A 22,470-nucleotide genomic window follows, 5' to 3' on the forward strand; every position below is an offset into this window, starting at 1 on the left:
CCCGGAACACATGGATTTATTTTAGGAAAATAGTTTGTGAAACAAAAAATGGTGTTTTAAGAAGGAAAATCAAAAATACTGCTAGGACTACTAGAGAAAATAATTTACGTTTAGTAGAGAAGAGGATGGCTTTTAAAAGAAACATTTGCGTGACAGATCAAGATTCATCTGACAGAGCAGAGCAAGATTGAAAATAAGAGGAATGTAAGGAAAGTAAGGGATGTAAGGAATTGTAAACAGAAGACTAACAGGATCAATACAAGATACTAGGGTGTATAGGAGTGCTGTTATTGAAGTTAAAAGTAAAGATCACCATCTAGTAGTGTATAAGGTTAATTTAAAGCTGAAATTTCGGAAGGGTAACTACCTCCCGGAAAGTTATCATGTTGGTAGACTCCAGGATGAAAATTTGAGAAAAAACTTCCAGGTACAGTTGAATACTAAACTTGAGAGTTTAAAATTTGATAATGTGGAAGATGGATGGAATAATTTCAGAAAAACAATTTGTGAAGTTGCAGATGGTGTCTTACGGAAGAGTGCTAAGACTGCAACTAGGAATATTAGTGACAAAAGCTTTAGGTTTAATAGAGAGTAGAAGGGGTTTGTATAAGAATTATCTGAGTGATATGAACTAAGGAGATGTGAAGTGGAGGCCATGGATAAAATTGCTGAGGATCTGGAAGATGCGGCTAGACGGCATAATAGTAAAATATTATACTGGCATGTTAATAAATTGAAAGGGAGTAGCCAACTCGGACTAGTCCCAGTTAAAGATAGAAATGGGGCCAAAATTAGTGATAAGGAATAAGTTAAAGAAAGATGGGTGGAACATTTTGGGAATGTGCTAAAGCGAGACACAGTTGCAGGAAAAGATATAGATGAAATGGAAAAGTTTGTGATACCTTGGATGTGAAGGAAGATTTGTTTAGTGAGGAAGAATTAGCGACAGTACTAAAAGGATTAAAGAATAATAAGGCTCCAGGTACTGATAGTGTGGTAAATGAGTTTCTTAAATATGGTGGCTCTGAGGTTGAAAATAAGCTACTGAAGATTGTGAATATGATTTTCGAAAAAGGGAAGTACCCAACGATTTTACGAACAACTTAATTAAACCGCTGCAAAGAAAAATGATAAGGGTTAGTGTCACAATTATCAAGGCATGAGTCTGGTCTCTGTAGGTAGCAAATTACTTAGCAATATAACTGAGAGATGCTGTAAACAAAGTTTTAAGAGAAGAACAGTGTGGTTTTAGAAAAGGTAGAGGATCTGTCCACCAAGTTTTCACTCTTAGGCTATTAGTTGAGAAGTGCCTTAGTTGTCAAACACCTTTGGTCCTCATTTTCATTGATTATGAGCAAGTGTTCGATTCTGTTGATAGAAGAGCTTTAGCGAAGGTCTTATCCTTATATGGTATACCAGACAAATACGTAAAGTGATTAGTCCTATGTACGAGAATAGTATTGCTGCGTTTAAGATAGGAAATGAGGTTAGCAGATGGTTTTGTATTAAATCTGGAGTTGAATAGAGTTTTGCTCTATCCCCCTTAATATGTATCATTTTGATGGACTTTTTTTAAAGGAGCACAGGAAAGGCAATGGGAGATCACGGAATCAAATTGGGAGGAAAAACTCCCCTGGACGTAGACTATGCTGATGATTTAAGCATACTGATGAAAGCGTGAGTTAAATGAATGAGCTTTTAGACGTTTTGCGAGGTCAGGGTGCTAGAATAGGTTTGAAAATCAATGTTAAGTAGACTAAGTCACTAAGGCTAAGAATAAGTGAATAGGAAAAGGTGACGTTGTGTACCGAAAAGATTGATCAGGTGGAAAGCTTCACTTACCTTAGTAGTATTATTAGTAAAGACGGTGGGAGCAGTGAAGATGTTAAAAGTAGAATAGCTAAGGCTCAGGGTGTTTTTTTACAGTTAAAAAAAGTTTAGAAGAACAGAAAGATAAGTCTGCAGACCAAGATTAGAATATTGAAGCTACAGTGACAGTGGTCAAATATGGCTCTGAAGCATGGGCGCTCCGAAAAGCAGATGAAAATTTGCTAGATGTTTTCCAGAGAAATTGGCTACGGATTGTTCTGGGTACCCGGCTGACTGACCGTATTTCAAACAGTAGGTTGTACGAAAAATGTAGTTCAATCCCGTTTTCTAGGGCTATAATGAAAGAAAGGTTGAGATGGCTAGGCCACGTTCTACGGATGAAGGATGATTGCCGAAGATTGTCCTTTTTGGCCAACCGTCTGGGGCTACACAGAAAGCAGGTCGTCCTTGTCTGGGTTGGGAGGATGTCATAAATAAAGATCTTAAGGAAATGGGAACTTCATGGGAGGGTGTAAAGAGGGACGCTTTAAATAGATTAGGTTGGAGGAGGAGCGTGCGTAGCTGTGTTGGCCTCAGGCGGCTTGGTGCTGCAGTGAGTTATTAGTAGTAGTAGTAAGGAAAGTAGAGAAAGCATTAAAACGTGAATTAATGAGATATGAAGAGAAGGCCATGGATAAAATTGCTGGAGACGTAGAAGATGCAGCCAGACATCTTTATGGTAAAATATTGCATTAGCATATTAAAAAACTGAGAGGTGATAGTCCATCTGGACTTATCCCAGTTAGAAATAGGAACCTGGCCGCAGTTAGTGATGAGGAAAGAGTTAAAGAGAGGTGGGCAGAACATTTTGAGAATGAGCTAAAGTGTGTTAAAATTAAAGGAAATGATCAAACAGTTCGTGGGAACGAACGGTAAGTAAGGAGAAACTGGGCTCACTAGCAACCGAAATTCTAAAAGACAGAATTTTGATATCAATAGATATTTCAAAAGAATTGGCTTTCTATGCTATGTTACTTGTCAAAAGCTACGAGCCTAAGGAAAAATGCCTGACTTTTTGAAAAAGGGATCCGAAAAATTCAAAGAACCTTAATGAAAATTGCACCATCAAATTCCGCGCATAAAGGAACTCTACTGTAGAAGTTTCAAGCTCCCAACAGCAAAAGTACAATTTTGTTGTTTTTCTCAAAAGAAAGATCATGGATGCGTGTTCATTTGCTTGTTTTTTTCCCAGGGGTGATCATATCGAACCAATGGTCCTACAAGATCGGGAGAGGGCACATTCAAATGGAAATTAAAAGTTGTAGTTCCCTTTTTAAGTGACCAAAGACTGGAAGTCAACTAGCCCCTCTACGCCCCTTTTTCCTCCAAGTCGTCTGATCAAAACTTTTGGATAACTATTTTGCTCAGCGTAGTTGAAATATCCACTAACTATGCCTTTGGGGTTAACAAAACCTCCTACAGTCCTTGGTAAAATTCTGTATATTATGAAATTTGCCCGTTGTTTACGTAAGGGATTTTTTTTTTTTTATTGAGAAGCATAAATACATTTCTCGGGTGGGGGGTTTCTGCTGGGAATAGGTTTCCATAGGAAGAATTTTCCGTGGGAAGGAAAATTTTCAATGGTGAAGTTACCAGAGGAAATTTTACACTGGGGGATTTGACAGAATTTCTATACGAAATTCTCTTTATTTGTCTTACTTTCTCTTTCGCCTCAATTTCATTTGTGGAGAAGATCTGGGGTAAATATTCAGCGGCGTTGAAATCGTCTGGAGAATTTTCAGTGGGGGAGGTATTCCACAGAAGAAATTCTCCATGTTGAAGTTGTCTGCGGAAGAAATTCTCTACGCAGAAATTTCCACGGGAGCAACTTCCTGGTGGGAGGAGGGAATTTCCGAGAAATATTTTCTACGGAAGGGGGATTTCCAGCATGATCAAAAGAATAGAAATTAAGACTTTTTCAAGTGAAAGTAAGCTATGGAGAATTTTTCAGGTGGAATTATCAACAAGAAATTTTATGGGGGGAATTTTCGGTAAGAATGGAATTGATTACAGAGGGAGTATTCCAAGGTGGGGAGGGGGGTACTTTTAATACATAGAAATTTCCACAGGGGTGTCCCTGTTAGGGGAGGGATTTTTCGGGGAGCAAAGGCTAAATTTACCAGCATTATCTGAAAAACGAAAAGAATGAAAGAGTTTGTGGGACTTTGAAACCAAAGGAAGATTTGTTTTGTAAGGAAGAATTAGAGACAGTACTAAAAGAATTCAAAAATAATAAGGCCCCAGCTGCTGATAATGTGGTAAATGAGTTTTACCGCGATGTGCTTTAAAAATGATGGTTGTAAAATTAGAGATAAATTACTGAAGATTGTGAATGATTTTTTTTTTGAAAAGGGGGAAGCACCTGGCGATTTTATGTAAATTTTAATTAGATTCCTCTGTAAGAAAAGTGGTAAGAGTGAATATGGTAATAATACAGCCATCCGTTTGGTTTCTGTAGGAAGAAAATTATTTAGCATCAAGACACTTTTTAGACTTGATACTGTAGATAAAGTTTAAGAGGAGAACAATGTGGTTTTTGGAGGAAAAGAGAATCCGTCGACCAAATTTTCACTCTTAGATTAATAATTGAGAAGTACCTGAGTCATCAAATCCCTTTAGTCCCCCGTTTTATATATTAAGACTTTTCTTAATCAAGCGGATAGCGTTACTTACTCAAATAGTATTAGTAGTAAAGATTGCGGATGCATTGAAGATGCTGAAACCGGAATATGCAAGTGTCAGGGTGTTTTAACAGTTGAAAAAACTTTGAAAGAATAGGAAGATAAGTCAGCGAGCCAAGAATAGAATATCCCGGCGAGCCAAGAATAGAATATTCAAAGCTTCAGAGGTGAAGCCCAGTTCTGAAACATGGTCACTCCATAGACGCAGGGGGATTTATTAAATGTTCTAAAGAGAAATTATCTACAGATGGGTTTGGGCCCCCGTCTTACTGACTGTATTTCAAACAGTAAGCTGTAAAAATGTGGTTTTATCCCACTTTCTAGGACTATAATGAAAGAAAGGCTGAGATGGCTAGCACACGTTCTACAGATGAAGGATGACATATTCTCAAGGTTCCTCCTTTTCAGCCAGTCATCTAGGGCCAAACGAAAAGCAGGCTGTCCACAAATCAGAGGTGAGGAGGTCGGGAGAAAGGATTTAAGGGAAACTGAGACTTCTAGGGAGGGTGTTAAGACAGAGGCTTTAAATATATTGGGATGGAGGAGTAGCATGCATAGCTGAGTTGACTTTAGGTGGCTTAATGCTGCAGTGAGTTGTAAGTAGTTGCAGTAGTGTTGGTTCAATTTATACGTTAGAAAACCTAAGTTTTGGTCATAGCATAAATCAGCTAAAAAATATAGCAGTTCCCAGCTTATTTATAAAGTGTTTGATACTTGACAGAATATGTTTATTACAATTATATGGGTTTAACAATTGATCTATCTCTTTTACATGAAAATTATATACTTAATACAAAACTGAAAGTAATAGGTATTCTTGGTAACACACATGGGCGAAACTTTTCTTACTAGTAAAATAGTGAATATATAGTATTTTTTGATGAGTCATGTATATTTGTTGTCCAATCATTTATGCTGTAGCATTTCTTAGCCAAATGGTGTTGAACCAATTCAAATAAACAGTCTACATTTGAGATTATTGTAGAAAAACAGATATGTGGCACCATAAATCCCCACACATTGCGCTTTCAGAACATATTTATTTTCAGTATGAGCAAACCCCCTACCAAGCAGAAAACCATCTTTCTCAACCTGAGAGTTAAGACCTAAAGAGACCATTATTCAAAGATTGCAGCAACATGTTAAAGTTTACTGCAATTATGTAATTTCATAAAGAATATTAATAGTGCAGAAACAACCGCATTAACTACGAACCATGAACCACCTACATACCTTTCCATTCCTTCACCTCTTGCCCGAGAATTTCCAAACCAGGATTCGTCAAAGATTCTAAGTTAAATCCTTCAAGAAATTCTTCAATGACTTTTTTAGGATCCAAGTCTTCTTCCATTTTGAAAGTTTCATATTTTGGCAAGTCACCAACATCTACTAGGTCCATATTTTCTTCCAGGGAGACGAATTCTACGCTATCTATGTCGATCACATCCGCAGGTTTCTCTAATTTATGCTCAAATAGGGATTTCCCGTCTTCCACAAGGGTCACAAGTTTCTAAAAAAAAGTAATATCAATTATAAATAATAATAAGCTTTTAAGTTGCCTAACCAGTTAAATCAGAAAACAAAGACTAGGAAAAATGGATACGGATACACTGTAGTTTAGCTTATGATATGTCACTTATTTGGTGGGACACATACCCATCTATACATTACTACCTACCTGTTTTGTGAGCTTAATTATGTGCAGAGTTATACAGAACTTTATTTGTTTTTCTAATACTAAGGTATTCAAGTGAGTAATACTAATTTAGTTTTATAAATAGATGTGAATAATAGATATACGGATCATCAAAATGCTTTGATGTCAAAAAAGACAAATCATGTCCCTAACAGTGTTAATCAGCCAATGAGAACATTTGCCCTTAGTGTAAGTGTAATGCGTAAATGGTTACAGCGTGAATGAATATTTCAGCATGGAGCTGGCTAAATTAGCTTCCAGGATGTTTTTTTTTTGTCTTTTGTCAATTTTGGTCTTTTAGGTGTGTTTGCAGGCCCTTACAGCCCAAACCGTTGTTCAACTAGAACAATACATTATTTCACTCCCATTTGTTGTCAGATAGCGCAGCCACATTCAACAGCTTTCTTTGATTACTCAGGAGTTTTCAAGAAAAATATCATATAACTGTTGCACATTTTGACCCGATATATGTGCTGCAAAACTCTTGAGGAATGCCAGAAAAATACAGGATCATTGGACATCAGTTTTGATTAACAGAGCCACATGAGACATTTACTGGTCACTGGAATGAAACATGTTTCATTTGATATAATGCCTAAAAAACTTTAAATCTTCTATTTGGCACAACACATCTATCAGAACAACTTTTTGACATAATAGATAAACATATTTGAGGAACTTCTTAATTGAATTTCAAATAACTCTTTTTTCAAACATACCAAAATCCCAATAGTCTCCCTCATTCCTTAGATTCACAATCACCATGCTAGACTTAGGCCTAATGTTATTTAAACATTTGACCAGATTCTGATGCTCAACAGTTGAGTAGACAATGGACAACTTTTCGAGTAGGCAATGGAAACCAGAAAAGCACTAAACATTGTTGTTATCAAAGTACAAGGTCCAAAAAAATCCATGGTTGTTCATCAAACTTTCAAGAAGTAACATTCTATTAACAGGGTATCCTATTCAGCAAGTTTGGGACCAGTACAGATTAACATCAGATGCTTTGGTGCTTTGTTCTGAAGCCATAGTGACTTTAAATGTGTTCTGGCTGATTTCAAAATCTTATGGCAAAAGACAATATGATGTTATTGCAGCATAAAAACATATAGTTTTCATCAAAATGTAAGAAGGATATGACACTTCAAATGACCAAAAACTAAATTTGTAAAATCAAGAGGAAAGGATTTAAGGCCAATATATGTTGAAACTGATTGCTCAGGCGATCCTTTTGTATGGTTCTCATGAATTAGCCCTGCGTGGTCTTTGTAAAATTTTTGATCTTCTCAAATTATTTTTGGAAATGAAGGGTTTTCACTGACTTATGCTTGATGTCGGATTTTGCAAATACGAAATCACAAGATCATTATCAATTGTCTGTTAAAAATGTAAGTTATCTAGTGCAAAACTACATCAACGTATGTGTCATTGAGGATGCAATTTTCAATAACTTTAAAGAACAACCTGTTCTTGTGGTTATTTTCTATGATGAAAATCATAGAAAAAAAAGCTTTGTCTGCTCATATGCGATAATCCAAGAATTAATATGAATTGTTTTAAAGCTTTCCTAATTTGTTAATTAAACATAAATAAGCTTAATAATATGCATATACTGAGAAAAGAGGAAACCATGACAGTCAAAAGAACAAGTCATTGGTAAGTTCTAGAAATCTTGATATCTCTAGCTTTTGCCCCCTCCCCCTGAACCAAAACCAAAAATGCACACTTGTCTAATATACAAGGCTGTATTATCAGAGGTCTCTTTGGACCAGTGCACTGGGGAGGGGGACGTATGCTGAAATCCACTATGATATATCTAGAGACATGGCAATATTTTCTGGGCCAGAAGCTAACAAAAAGTAGTTTAAATGTCATTTATTATTTGAAAATAGTTAGCAACAGACTAGATTTATAAGCTTGTCTTGGTTTAGTTACATTTTCCAGGAGACAAAATGTTAAAGGTTTTCAAAATTAGAAGAAAAAATTATAATAGTTGCCAATGGGTAACAAAACAGGTGTGGTAGATACTACAAGGCGTTATATGCCCCCCAACTCCATGGCTTTTGGTCAGAGTAATTTTGTGTACATGTGTGAGAAGAGGGGGGTTGAAATGAGAAAATAGCGATTTCTAGGTCACAATATTCATATTGATCTAATAAGAAATTTTTATCTGATAATAAAAATTTACTATTTTAACCAATCCCTCCTCCTTCCTTATATACATATGTATTATAATCATAATGGAGGTCTTGGTTATTGACACCAAATCTCCCATACTTAATTTGTGAGGTTTTTTTTTTTTTTTAGAAGAGTCAATTGTAAAATTAAATTAGAATCACAGAATTTTTAGGGGAGTCAATACTTGATCAGAACAAAATTAATAAATAATTGTATCCTAGAATAAAATTAGAACCATAGAACATTTCCAGGAAAAGCAAAATAAATACATATATCTACTTCAATGGAAATACTAAATGGGAATAATCAAAATTACATCACAGTATTCATCATAACTGGCTTGACATTTCTCACAGATGAAATACATTTTCTCCTCAGAATAGTGTTTTTGAAAATACAGCACTGCTGACTGTGTTGCACGCCAAAGTTTATCTGAGCTTGATTTGCGGCAAAATTTATTGAGACATTTCAAATTGACAGCTATCAAAGTACCAGGTCCACTTTGTCCAGCTGAGGATGACGATTGACCCTCACTACTTTCATCATTGTCAAGCAGCATAACTTCCTCAATATCACCCATGATTCAATTGTCTACACATATGATGACCCTAAAAATAAACAAAGATACAACAATAACCTATGACTTTCACAGGCATCAGGAAATAAAAAGAAAAAAGTGGTCCAAATATAAGATTTGAAATTTACCAACTAAACGAATAAGCTCCAATTAGATTAGCCTGTCAACTGAAAAACATGTTAATTAGTTACTTATATTGCATTTTTAAACAAAAATGATCATATCAAGAAACCCAAATACCAGTAATGAGAAATTTCACAAGACTACATACTTAATGTACATCAAGCAGGCCTACATAAGGACATACATATGCAATCATAGGGGAGACAAGTTCCACAAGTGGCAAAAAGATATAAAGTCCATTCTGGAAAACCACAGAAATTCTTTAGTACCTGGAGAGCAAAACTAAATATGACAAAGGTAATTAAGCCTGTTTACTGAAAGGGCTGCAGTGGCACAAATTAGCGGGGGGGGGGGCAATTCCCCCTACCAGCAGGTTTTAAAAATATTTTTTATATCTTCATTTAAAAATTGAAAAATATCTTCACCATAGATTTTACAAACTACATTTTTGCATACTCATTAAATGAAATCCTTACCCCCGAACCTCTTCTCCAATATTTCGCGAATTGGCAACATTGGTGTGCTAACACTAAGAGGGAGGAAAGTAAATAATTATCTTTTGTTTTATATATACCATAATATTACTTTATATTACTTTGGTCAATTTATGCTATCCCCAGTGTCTTGCTATTCTAGTAGTGATCATAATACAGCTGAATAAAGCGCAGCTCTTGTTAAAACACTACAAAACCAAACAAAAGAAGCACTGTTCAAAAAAGAAATTTTTTCAACTGATTTTCAGTTCAAAAAAAATTTTTTTTGGGGTGTCTAAAGCATAAAGTATAAATCAGTGTCCATTAATCAGAATTGAAAAAAATTGTATGCTGGTATTATTCTAGAATTAGCATTGGAATTGAGAGTATTTTTCCGATTTTCAAAACAATTCTACTATCAAGGTCCATATTAAAATAAAAGAAACCTCGGTCATTACCCAAATTTACTTTATACATAAAAAAAAAAAATCACAAAAGAAAGTGTTCAAAGAAAATCAAAGTGATACATTGAGACACCAGGCTTAAAAAAGTATAAGAATGATGAGGCCTCAGGTGCTGATAGTGTGGTAGATGAGTTTTTGAAATATATGAGTTGCATTGGTGATATAGAATTTATTTACTCAGGCAGAAAGGATAGGCTACTCATGATGAATAATGAAGCAGTCAAGTCTTGTTTAGAATGGGAAGGCATTAATAATACAATGCTAGTTGCTCATTTTATGTCTAAAAAGTGCTGGGTTTCTGCCATAGTAGTATATGACCCTGCAGAACCTGTTGATGGAGATAGTAGTGATTAAGATGAATTCTACTTACACCCAGGAGCGTAATTTGCTATGGGGCAGGGAAGCAACTGCCCTTCCCTGACCTTTGTTTCCTCCCCCCAGACCCCAGTTTACCCCACATCGAAAATATAGTTGTTTTTTGTCTCCAAAATCTTGTCAAACTAAGATTAACTTCCACAATTCAAGCATCAACAGAAGCAGATCAGATTTTTTTTTTACATATTTACCTTTATTTTACTGTAAAGTGTCTTTATAGTACTTTTATAGTGCTAAATAATTCCTTTATGGTACCAAATGATTTATTTTTTAGATTTTACTGCCATTTTCACTCGATTTTGGAAAATTGGCTCCAACTTTGCTCCTCTCAGGATTTTGACAAAAATACGCCACTGCTTACAGCAACAAGAACAATTATACAGGGTCCCAGGAAGTGATATGGTATTTTATTAGGGAGATTTCATTGCCTGGGTCAGAAGAAATAGGGATCGATGGTATACCAGTCTACATAAGTTTGGTGTAGAAAAAAACAAATCAAAACAACAGTGATGGTTTTAGACTGCTGCAATTTTTCACTATAAAAATCTATTTGCGACTAATACAGCATTTGGTCTAATACAGCATTTGGTCATAAAATATCCCATAAGTTAACATGGTATTCACATAATAGTAAGAAAACCAACTTAATGATGATGTTATTATAAACCAAAGAATGGCAGAATTTCAACAAGATACCAGGGTATATAGGAGTGTTGTTATTGATGTTAAAATTAAATACCGCCATCCAGTAATATCTAAGGTTAATTTAAAGTTGAAATTTAGGAAGGGCAATTACCTCCCAAGAAGTTATGATGCAGTAGATTTCCAGATGAGAATTTGAGAGACTTCACATGAACAATGAATACCAAGCCGAAGAGTTTGGAATTAGACAATGTAGAAGACGGATGGAATAATTTTAGGAAAATAGCTTGTAAAGCTACTGATGGTGTCTTTGGGAAGAAAGTTAAACACAGCTAGGGACATTAGTAAAAATGCTTTATGCTTAATTGAGAGGAGGATGAGCCTGCACAAGAATTTTTTCAGTGAAGGTCATATGAAAATGAGAGGAATGTCAACAAAATGGATAAAGCATTAGAATGTGAATTAAGGTGTGAAGTGGAGGCCATGGATAAAATTACCAAATATCCAAAATATGAAACCAGATGGCATAATGGTATAAAATTATACTAGCATATTAATGCATTGAGAGGAAATAATCCAGGTGTTCAGCAACACAAAACAGAATGAAACTCATATTCTGTAAAATAAGGTGAGAGTAGATCTGGTTGCATTTTTTATTTTTATTTTTTTGCATGCAGTTTTTGAGGTTTTTTTTGCAAATTAAATAAATAAGATTGTCTGAAAAACTGAAAAAGAAATGCATATACTAATAAAGAAAACTCAATACCAGATATATTTTATTACAATAAAATAATGAATGGAGAAAAAAACTACATCCGTTAGGCTAACCTTTGGTTCACACAGATACATTTTTTTCATGCAAAACAGCACACAGAATATAAATACAGGAAATTGCAAAAATATTCACACAGAAACTGTTTATTGCAGCCATTGAAGTACACAATTTATTTTGGGATACTTAAACAGCAAAGGCACAGGCTGAATCAAGTTCTAGAGGCCAAGAAACATATTCAAAAGGTTATCCTGTATTAGCCTAAGCCTGTTGTGCCTAATTAATAACATAAGTCTTTTCTTCTATGTTAATTCCCCTTGAAAATTTTTCCCCGGCATTGAGGATTTAAAGTTTCTTTGAATAGCCCTTATGTCCATTTTCATATACTAATAGACAACATTGAATAAGTGTGATTAGTTTTCAGGTATAATTTAATACATGTTTGATTTAATTGAAAAACTCTGAGTTTAAATGCCTTAATACTCTTTAATTTTCATAAGTTTGGTTATTTGCCTCCATTTTACCCATTTCAATGAGGATCATGCAAAAGTTAAACCATTAAACATGCTAATTAACTGTATTTAAAAATTTAATACAAAGTCAATCTGCTTCCACCTGGAACAAAAAATAAAAAGAAGACTAAGTCACTAAGGCTAGGAATAAGTGAAGATGAAAAGGTGACGTTGGGTAACAAAAAGATTGTTCAGGTTGGCAGCTTCACTTACCTTGGTAGTATTATTAGTAAAGATGGTGGGAGCAGTGAAGATGTTAAAAGTAGAATAGCTAAGGCTCAGCGTGTTTTTTCACAGTTAAAAAAAGTTTGGAAGAATAGAAAGATAAGTCTGCAGACCAAGATTAGAATACTGGAAGCTACAGTGATGACAGTGGTCAAATATGGCTCTGAAGCATGGGCGCTCTGAAAAGCAGATGAAAATTTACTAGATATTTTCCAGAAAAATTGCCTATGGATTGTTCTGGGTACCTGGCTGACAGACCATATTTCAAACAGTAGGTTGTACAAAAAATGTGGTTCAATCCCGCTTTCTAGGGCTATAATGAAAGAAAGGTTGAGATGGCTAGGCCACGTTCTGCAGATGACGGATGACAGATTGCTGAAGATTGTCCTTTTTGGCCAACTGTCTGGGGCTAAATGGAAAGCAGGTCGTCTTCGTCTGGATTAGGAGGATGTCATAAATAAAGATTTAAAGGATATGGGAACTTCCTGGGAAGGTGTAAAGAGGGAGGCCTTGAATAGATTAAGTAGGAGGAGGAAAGTGCATAGCTGTGTTGGCCTCAGGCGGCTTGATGCTGCAGTGAGTTATTAGTAGTAATAGTAGTTTGATTAGGTAAAAAAGGAAGCACAAATTGTTGTGCTTTAGTAGACTAGTCATTTTGTTGCTATATAGGTCAGCAGGGTACATAATATAATCCTAGGATGGTAAGAAAAATATGCCTATACCTTTTAATAGAGACTGTGCTTCCCTACAATGCACAGGGCTAGAACCTTACAAAACAGCCCCATTTAAGTTACATCCCCTATGAAATTGCAGAGCCTAAGCTCAAAGGTCAAGGCTAGCTAATGTGGGTTTTATGCATAAAAATCCCTCATTTTTAAATACAGTAACTTAAGGAAGAAAAAAACAGTAGGTTAGGTATAAATCTGAAACTCAACTTGAACAAAATCTTCCATCTCAGTTTGAACTAAGTCTTCCACCTCATAGGCCTAGAGCAGTAGGGTGAAAAGTGCTTTCTTCAACAGGTTAATTGATATGTGGACAGACAAGTTCTTGGCCCCTCTATGATATACAAAACATTCTAATTTTTAGTTCAAAAGCACAATCAGATTCATGAAAACATATAACTGGTATTAATAAATGTATGTGTGTATAAATTTATTGCCCATCATAAATTTAAAATGCAACACTGTTAGAGCATAAAGAAAGAAAACGGAAATAAACGTGATTTTATTAAATAATAAATGTGATTTTGTAGTAAACTCTTTAGAAGCCTTAGAAGACTCTTTAGAAGACATTTGATGTATAATATTGGCACCACTTAATGCAAAAGAAAAAAAAAGGTAATAAGAGGAAAACAAAATTTCTAAGACAAGAAACAAGCAATTTGTGTTTAATTTAGTTTTTGGCAATGAAAATTATGTGATTAAAACAGGAGCCAGTATAACTGGTGCCTCTTCCCTAGTTGAATGGGATTATTTTGATCAACTTTGCCATGAGGAACATGGGAAAGGCAATGAGAGAGTATGAAAGAGCACATTAAAAAGACTAAGTTGCTTAGAGTAGGAATAAAAGAAAGTGAAGAAGTAATTTTGGTAATAACTGACAAAAATCATGTCAATTTTTCTTTTTTACATAATTTAGCTAAGAAGAAACTAAATGCATCACTTAATTTCTTTTTTTATGCTTCTCCCAAATGTAATGTAATAACTGATTTTGGGGAATTCAATTTTGAACCCTTAATAGGTCATAAGAGGTAAGTTATTACCTTGTCAATAGTTTTTAAATGTGATGCACAGTTAAGAAATTAGTTAAAAACTCGTAGTTCAATTATTAAATCCATAAATTTAAGGAAATGCATTACAAAGGACATGATTCATTCCAAATGTATGCATTATAATTGAACAAGCAACTGAATTTACAAAAGTTATTCCCAAATCTAAAAAATTACCCCTATGTCTTTAAGGGTACAATTTCAGCATTGTAGAGTTTACTGTAATATAGCAAGAGTAAATGGAGAACTTGAACAAAAATAACTGATTGCCCTCCTTCTACAAAAACAAAAAAAGCTAAGTTACTTTTTTACTATTGACTACTCTTCAATTGAGAAACATAAAAATTAAAAAAGAGTAAAGTAAAAAAAAGACAAAATGACTTTTTGATGTAGTTACAGCTCCACAGATACTGTAAAGGCACCCTTTTCTATAGACATCAGGCAAAGTTTCGACATAATAGAAAAATATTTAGGAATCTCAATTTTTGTGGAATTGGATTCTTAGAAATAGATGCCTTTGGAATATACCACTTTTGAATAATTGAATTGAAAACAAATGGTATATTTTTAACCACCATCTAGTGATGGTTGCTTTTTTTGTCTGGTGATGAAAACAAGTTATCCTTTGGGGCCACTTTAAGGGCTGAAAATTGGCTACTCTGGAAACAATTACTGCATTGGGAAAAAGCATACAAAAGGCATCAGGTTATGTATTCATTCTCCTCCAAGTAAAATTATTTAGATAAGAAAAATTGACCAAAAATCAACCAAGTAGATAGCTTTACTTACCAAGGTAATAGTATAAAGCCTAGTACAGATGGTAGAAACTGTGAAGATATAAAAAGTAGAACACAATACCCCAGGGTTTTTCGATTAACTCATTAGTGAGATAGTTAAGAAATAAACATAAGCCTACCTTTAGGATCAGAATTGAATCCTGAATCCAAAGAAAATCAACGTTTCTCACATTGCTCTAATTGCAAATATATACCCTAAATTCTAAGTAAGTTTGTTTGTTAGCTATCTGAATACTTTGTAAATCTAGATATTTACCCTGAATTAATATTATTAATGTCAATGGATTGCTATTAATGTATAGACGCACTGATTTTCATAAATTTGGATTTGGGATGAAATTCTGATTCTAAAGGTCTTCTAATTCTAATTATTAACTATCTCATTAGTAAGTTAATCAGACCAAGACCCAGGGTGTTTTTTCACTGTTGAAAAAATCTGGAAATATAGCCCTGGACTAAGAAGATAAGGCTACAAACTAGGCCTAGAATAATGGAATCTATCCTAATGACTGAGGTAAAATATGGTTTTGGAATATAGTTCTTATGATAGTAGAAGAATGTTTAACAAATTGGCTTGGCTACAGACTATTTTAGGTACATGATTGATGGACAATATGGGAAGACCCTCAGAAATTACTTAGCCATATATTCCAATTAAAAAGTATATTTCCCATACATATACATAGCAGGTTCCTAATCTTGGACATCGTGTGTATAGGGTTATACACAAGACAAAGTTGGGACTGGCTGACTAAAATCTTGGAGGACATCTGGTTTTTCAGAATTTAAATTTAGCCTAATCAGAAGTAGCCTCTACACCCTAGCCTAGTTAAATACAATTATCCTGTTTCACAAAACTTGTCTTAGATTAAATATATCCAAGGTTAACTGTAACTCTATCAGTATATTTGAAATTGTGAGTGTTATATATAGTTAAAATATTTGGTAAATATGGAACAGTTGACATTTCTGACCTAGTGCTAAGTGAACTTACCACTGGATGCCTTTTTTATGCTCTTTCTGAATGTAATCAAACAAACAAAAAACAAGTTTTTTTAAATGAAAGTAAGGAGCAACATTAAAACTTAAAACGAACAGAAATTACTCCGTATATGAAAGGGACTTTTCGTCCTCAACGCCTCGCTCTTTACGCTAAAGTTTGACTCTTTCTCTTAACTCAACTTTTTAAAAATTTAAAAAACTTTAGCGTAAAGAGCGAGGCATTGAGGACGAAAAGCCCCTTTCATATACGGAGTAATTTCTGTTTGTTTTAAGTTTTAATGTCGCTCCTTACTTTCATTTAAAAAAACTTGTTTTTTTTTGTTTAATTTCTGGACGTTTTTAAATTAATGCATTTTTTGATCTTGGCTCTCCGCACATAAATAATTAAAACAAAATTTGCATACTAATTTTTTTGGGCTAAATGGGTTTTTCATAGTTATAATTGGAAGATTTTGAGAAAAAAGGAGCGAGAGAGGAGGCCTATTTGCCCTCCAATTTTTTGATTACATAAAAAGGCAACTATAACTTTTAATTTTTTACTAACGTTTTCATAAGTAAAAAATACATGTAACTTGCAAATTAACTTACATAGCGATTTCTATATTCGTATGTTTTATTGAGTATATGAGGGGGCTCACCCCTCGTCGATACCTCGCTCTTTACACTAAAGCTTAAATTTTGTCCCAATTCCTTAAGAATGACCCCTGAATCACAAAGGCTATAGAATAAATAGTTGAAATTACTAAAAATAATTAAGCGTAAAGAGCGAGGTATTACAAGGAGGTAAACCCCTCATATGCATAATAATTTCTGTTTGTTTTAAGTATTAATGCTGCTCCTCACTTTCAGAAGAAAATACTTTTCATATTTATTTTTCATTGTTTTTTTTACATAATGCTAGAAAATCCTGCGCCCCCTCCATTGAAAGTCTCTTCCCCCATGCAAAGATCCTCCCACGTATCCCCCCCTCAACTCTCCCCCCAAACCAAAAAAAAATCCCCCTGAAAACGTCTGTACACTTCCCAGTAACCATTACTATATGTAAACACAGGTCAAAGTTTGTAACTTGCAGCCCCTCCCACGGGGACTGCAGGGGAGTAAGTCATCGCCAAAGACATAGTTATTAGGTTTTTCGACTATGGTGAATAAAATGGCTATCTCAGAATTTTGATCTGGTGACTTTGGGGGAAAAATGAGCATGGGAGAGGGCCTAGGTGCCCTCCAATTTTTTTGGTCACTTAAAAAGGCACTAGAACTTTTAATTTCCGTTAGAATGAGCCCTTTCGCGACATTCTAGGACCACTGAGTCGATACAATCACCCCTGGAAAAAAAAACAAAAAACAAATAAACACACATCCATGATTTGTCTTCTTGCAAAAAATGCGAAATTCCACATTTTTGTTGATAAGGGCTTGAAACTTCTACAATAAGGTTCTCTGATATGCTGAATCTGATGGTGTGATTTTTGTTAAGATCGCATGACTTTTAGGGGGTATTTTCCCCTAATTTTTAAAATAAGGCAAATTTTCTCAGGCTCGTAACTTTTGACAGGTGAGACTAATCTTGATGAAATTTATATATTTAAAATCAGCATTAAAATGCAATTCTTTTGATGTAACTGTTGGCATCAAAATTCCATTTTTTAGAGTTTTGGTTACTATTGAGCTGGGTTGCTACAGTTTGTTACCACAAACTGTTTGATAATTGCTTTTATTGTAAATTTGATTTTAAGCCCTTTTTGGGCCCTTGAAAATTATTATTTCTTTCTACAGATTTTGGGTATAAAAATGGTCAAAACATTGGTTTCAAAATTACTACTTGATAATAAATCTATTTTGTTAAAGTTACATAATACACAATCATTACTCTGTCAAGATTAAGTTGAATAAACTCAGAACAATTTCGCCACTTCTCTATCCACCATATTTCTTCTGTTGGCATTGATATTTTCGACATTTAGTTAAAACAGCAGGGTAAACATATATATTAACAGAATATTCCAATAGCCAAGAAACAAACATACATCTGTAATCAGATTTTCATCCTGAATCCAGATCTGACATTCATTTCTGTTGCAAATTTAATTTTAAGCCCTTTATAGACCCTCAAAGACATTACCCTTTTCTTTTATTTAGATATGGCTAATATGCCTGTGTTAGTCTAAATCTTGTCAAAACTGGATTATAACCACAAATAGAATTAATGGCAACAAAATCAATAATCAATAAATGCATGAGAAATATATTTGGGTAAGGTTACAAAGGGTAGATTGAAGTTGAATTTGTAATGGAAAGTAATCTCATATTTGGATTTAGGATAAAATTCTGATTATAGAGGTAGGTTTGTGAACATTAAGTTGTATCTAAAATAAGAAAAAAAGGTATCATCTTTGAGGGTCTGTAAAGGGGTTAAAATTAAATTTGTGACAGAAATGAATGTCATACTTGGATTCAAGATGAAATTCTGAATGTAGTCATAAGTTTGTTTTTCAGCTATCTGAATATTCTGCTAAAATATACAATTACCAACAAGAGTTTTTAAGTGGCCAAACAGTATAAGAAGAAAACATGGCAGAACTGTTTAAAATTTTACATATTAAACTTAATCATGACAAATCAATGTTTGTGGATTGTATTACTTTTAAAAATGGATTTATAATAAAGTAGTAAGTTTGAAACCAATGTCTTAACCCTTTTTCATATCCAAAAACAATAGAAAGAATTATCATAGCCATTTAAAAAGTTATCATTTTCAAGGGTCTAAAAAAGGGTTTAAAATATAACTTGCAACAAAAGCAATTATTATAATCAAAAAGAGCACAAAAATAGCAATGAATGGTATGTTCACTTGGTAATTTTTTTGCAGTTCATATTATTGACTTAGCAATAAAGTGAATGTACACTTGATGCCTTTTTTCATGTTCTTTACAAATATAATAATTGCTTCTATTGCAAACTCAAATTTAAGCACTTTTTGAGCTCTTGAAAACAACCAAAATATGGGATATAAAAAAGGCTTAAAACATTGGTCTCAAACTTACTTTTTCATTATAAATCCATTTTTTCAATGTTATATAATCCACAAGCACTGATTTTCTACAACTAAGTTGGATAAATAAATTTAATTCTGCTGTTTATGCTGAATTCTTCTTCCTTGATACTAAATTTTCATTTTAAGTATGTGTTTTCAGTCATTTTCAACAACATATTACTATGTTATCTTAGTGCCAAAATCATTCATAGTTAGGTTAGGTTAAAAAGTGCATAAATTTGAATTTGCAATAGAAGAAATTATTATGTTCATAAAAACACAACAAAGGCATCAAGTGGTACATTCACTTTATTTGTAAGTCAATAATTTGAACATTAAACTTGTTTAAATCAAGTTTAAGTCATTAAACTTGATTTAAAAAATATTTATTTATTTAATAGAAAGCAAGTGACACCAATGAAATCAAAAAAAAAAAAAAATGATGGAGAATAAATACATCAGCCATATATTTAACCTATAGGGAGGTGGCATCAAAGATTAAGTAAGTTTATAGCAGTTCATATAGCTGATTTACCAATAAAGTGAACATATCACTCAATGCCTTTTCTTATGCTCTTTACAAATATAATAATTGCTTCTACCTTAAATTGAAATTTAAGCTCTTTTGAGCTCTAAAAAATGATGAATTTTCAAAAATTATGACAGTTCATATAACTGACTTACCAATAAAGTGAACATACCACTTGATGCCTTTTTTATGTTCTTTATGAATATAATAATTGCTTCTACCACAAATTCAAATTTTTGGAGCTCTTAAAAATGAAAAATTTTAATAAAAGTATGACTTATTGCTTGTTTTCCACAAAATAATACTATGTCTTCTCAGCACTATCTTTTCCATTGTTTTCAAAAAATAACACTATATTTTGTTAGTGCTAAAATTATTTATATTAAGGTTAGTTTATATCAGGTAAAAAAAAGTGCTTAAATTTGATTTTAAGGTAGAAGTGATTATTATATCTGTATAAAGCATAAAAAAGGCATCAAGTGATGTGTTCACTTTATTGGTAAGTCAATTATATGAACTGCTATAATTTTACCAAAGACTATTCCTAAATTTAGAAAAACCCAGTGTTATGGCTTAAAGTTCTAATCCATTAAGAGGAAATGCATTGTCAGAACTAAGCACAGAGAAAAAGAAAATAGTGAAAATACCACTTGATGCCTTTTTTATGTTCTTTATGATATTATAATTGCTTCTACTGCAAATTTTTGAGCTTGCACTTTTTGAGCTCTTAAAAATGGCAAATTTCCAATTAGAGTATGAGTTATCAGTTATTGTTCACAAAATAATACTATGTTTTCTCACTTGTTATAAAAAAAATTGTAGGCTACATTTTCTCAGTGCCAAGATTATTTATAATAATGTTAAGTTTAGGTTAGGTCAAAAAGTAGGCTAATTAAATTGGAGTTTGCAGTGGAAGTGATTATTATATGTCACAAAGAATATAAAAAAGGCATCAAGTGGTATGTTCGCTTTATTGGTAAGTCAATTATATGAACTGCAAAAATTTACCACCAAGTCTATGAAATAGGCTAGCCTATATGCTTCTACCCTATTTTCTAGGACAATAATGAAAGAAAGAGTGAGACGGCTAGGACATATTTTAGGGATGAAGAATGACAGATTTTTCTTTATTCCATCTATGTAAGACCAAATGAAACACAGCTAGGGTGAAACAAACACTGGCTGAGCCTAATTTTCAACATAGCCTAGCCCAAAATCATTAAAGTAAGAGACATGAGTTAGATAAGTATTACCTATAAAAAGCTATACAATATATACCAGTTAACAATAAATAGAGAAAATAAGCTTGGATTAAGCCCTCTGCAATATTTCAATATTATTAGATCATTTTATGAACAATGGGTGTGTTCCAAGGACTTACTGTAGTAACCGAATGGTTACTATTTCCGTTCCCAGCGGGAAAATGGTTACTGCCCAACCCACTGGGAACGAGAATAGTTACTGCTGGCAGTAACCGCATAAGTGATTTTCTTACCGTGCTCAAAAGAATGGTTAGCGCAGTAAGTACATAATTCACCTTCTTCAACAAAAATCTCATTCAACAAAAAATAAATATGGACAAGAATGAAGTAATGGAATATCAAGTTATTTGCTTGGAAGAAGGTGGGACAGTGATTTTGAAAAAGAAAGAGGGATCTGAGCCAGGTTAGTAAATCACCATGTTTTGGGATCAACATTAAAGGACACCCTGAGTAGTAGGCTATCTATTAGCAAGTAGGTTTAATCAATGAAAAACTTATTATTTAATTTAAAGATTTCCATGTTTTCTGGCATATCCAGGCATAATTATTACCTTAAATTGCCATTTGGAATCATTCTAAGGATTGACTTCTTCCAGGTAACATTGAGGCTTCATTAAATTGCCACATGGTGGCATTTTAAGCATTAACTCCTTTTAGGCTCTGTAAACAGACCTAGGTGAAGTATTACAGATAAGTTGAGGATTTATGGGCTGCCAAATCATTATTCTGAGACTGTCTTTAATCCTATTGAAGAAGTAGGCTAGGGTAGACTATTCAGAGTCTATTCCAAAGGATGGTAATTTTATCCAGTAAAATTCTAGTTGATTGACTTCTTGCTATCACTGAAATGGGTTAGGTTAGGAAAATGAAACTTTCAGGGATGGGTCTACAGGCTAAAGTATGTCCTGGGAAGGTATTTCAAAGTACACATTTCTACTCATTCTTGCTCTAGAGGGCATTGACCTTTGATGACCTCCAAAAATATTTATAGCTGATGTTACATGTTTCCCATTGATTCTGCCAATCTATCCCTCAACCTTTAACTCCCTGTTAATTGAAGCAACTGTAAACAAAGCAAGAATGGGGGAAAAGGTAACAGGTGACAGAATACATTGGAACTACATAATTTTGGCTATATATTTGCTCATTAGGCAGGTTGGAGGTAAATTATAGTATAGAGATGCCTGCTTTTCCCTTGTGTATGTAGGCTAAGTAGAAGGTCACTTGTACCTGATTCTGTCCATGTTGTTTTTAGTTGGGTGGGAAACATCCAAAGAAAGTTTCCTTTGAAAAGGAAAGGTGAGAATGCCCAAAAGTGAGATTGAATTTGTCAAAGCTTGGAGGTTTGCCCCTTCAGTCTGTTTAAAGGAAAATGGATTCATAATTGAAGCTTTGTTCATTTCAATCTTAAGGGTGACCTATATTTGTGATAATTCATTAAATGGTTGTAAAGGGGTTACTTTTGTTTATTCATTTGTCTTCTTTGTT

General features: G+C 33.8%; 1 protein-coding gene across 4 annotated transcripts in view; it reads right to left on the reverse strand.

The window, feature by feature from the left end:
* The window catches only part of LOC136034810 (histone-lysine N-methyltransferase SETDB1-like), a 65,897-nt gene that overhangs the window by 42,090 nt on the left and 1,337 nt on the right, over window positions 1-22,470 (reverse strand). For 2 of the 4 annotated variants that reach the window (XM_065716236.1, XM_065716233.1), the window contains exons 2-4: window positions 20,974-21,076; window positions 8,744-9,035; window positions 5,784-6,060 (exon numbers count right to left, since the gene is read on the reverse strand). In XM_065716236.1, coding sequence (XP_065572308.1) covers window positions 5,784-6,060; window positions 8,744-9,007 — 541 coding nt within the window. In that variant the 5' untranslated portion in view covers window positions 9,008-9,035; window positions 20,974-21,076. Of the gene's footprint in view, window positions 1-5,783; window positions 6,061-8,743; window positions 9,036-12,578; window positions 12,598-20,973; window positions 21,077-22,470 lie in introns of those variants that run through there. The other 2 variants (XM_065716234.1, XM_065716235.1) reach the window with 2 other exon arrangements.

Source organism: Artemia franciscana, chromosome 13, assembly GCF_032884065.1.
Source record: "Artemia franciscana chromosome 13, ASM3288406v1, whole genome shotgun sequence".
NCBI lineage: Eukaryota > Metazoa > Arthropoda > Branchiopoda > Anostraca > Artemiidae > Artemia > Artemia franciscana.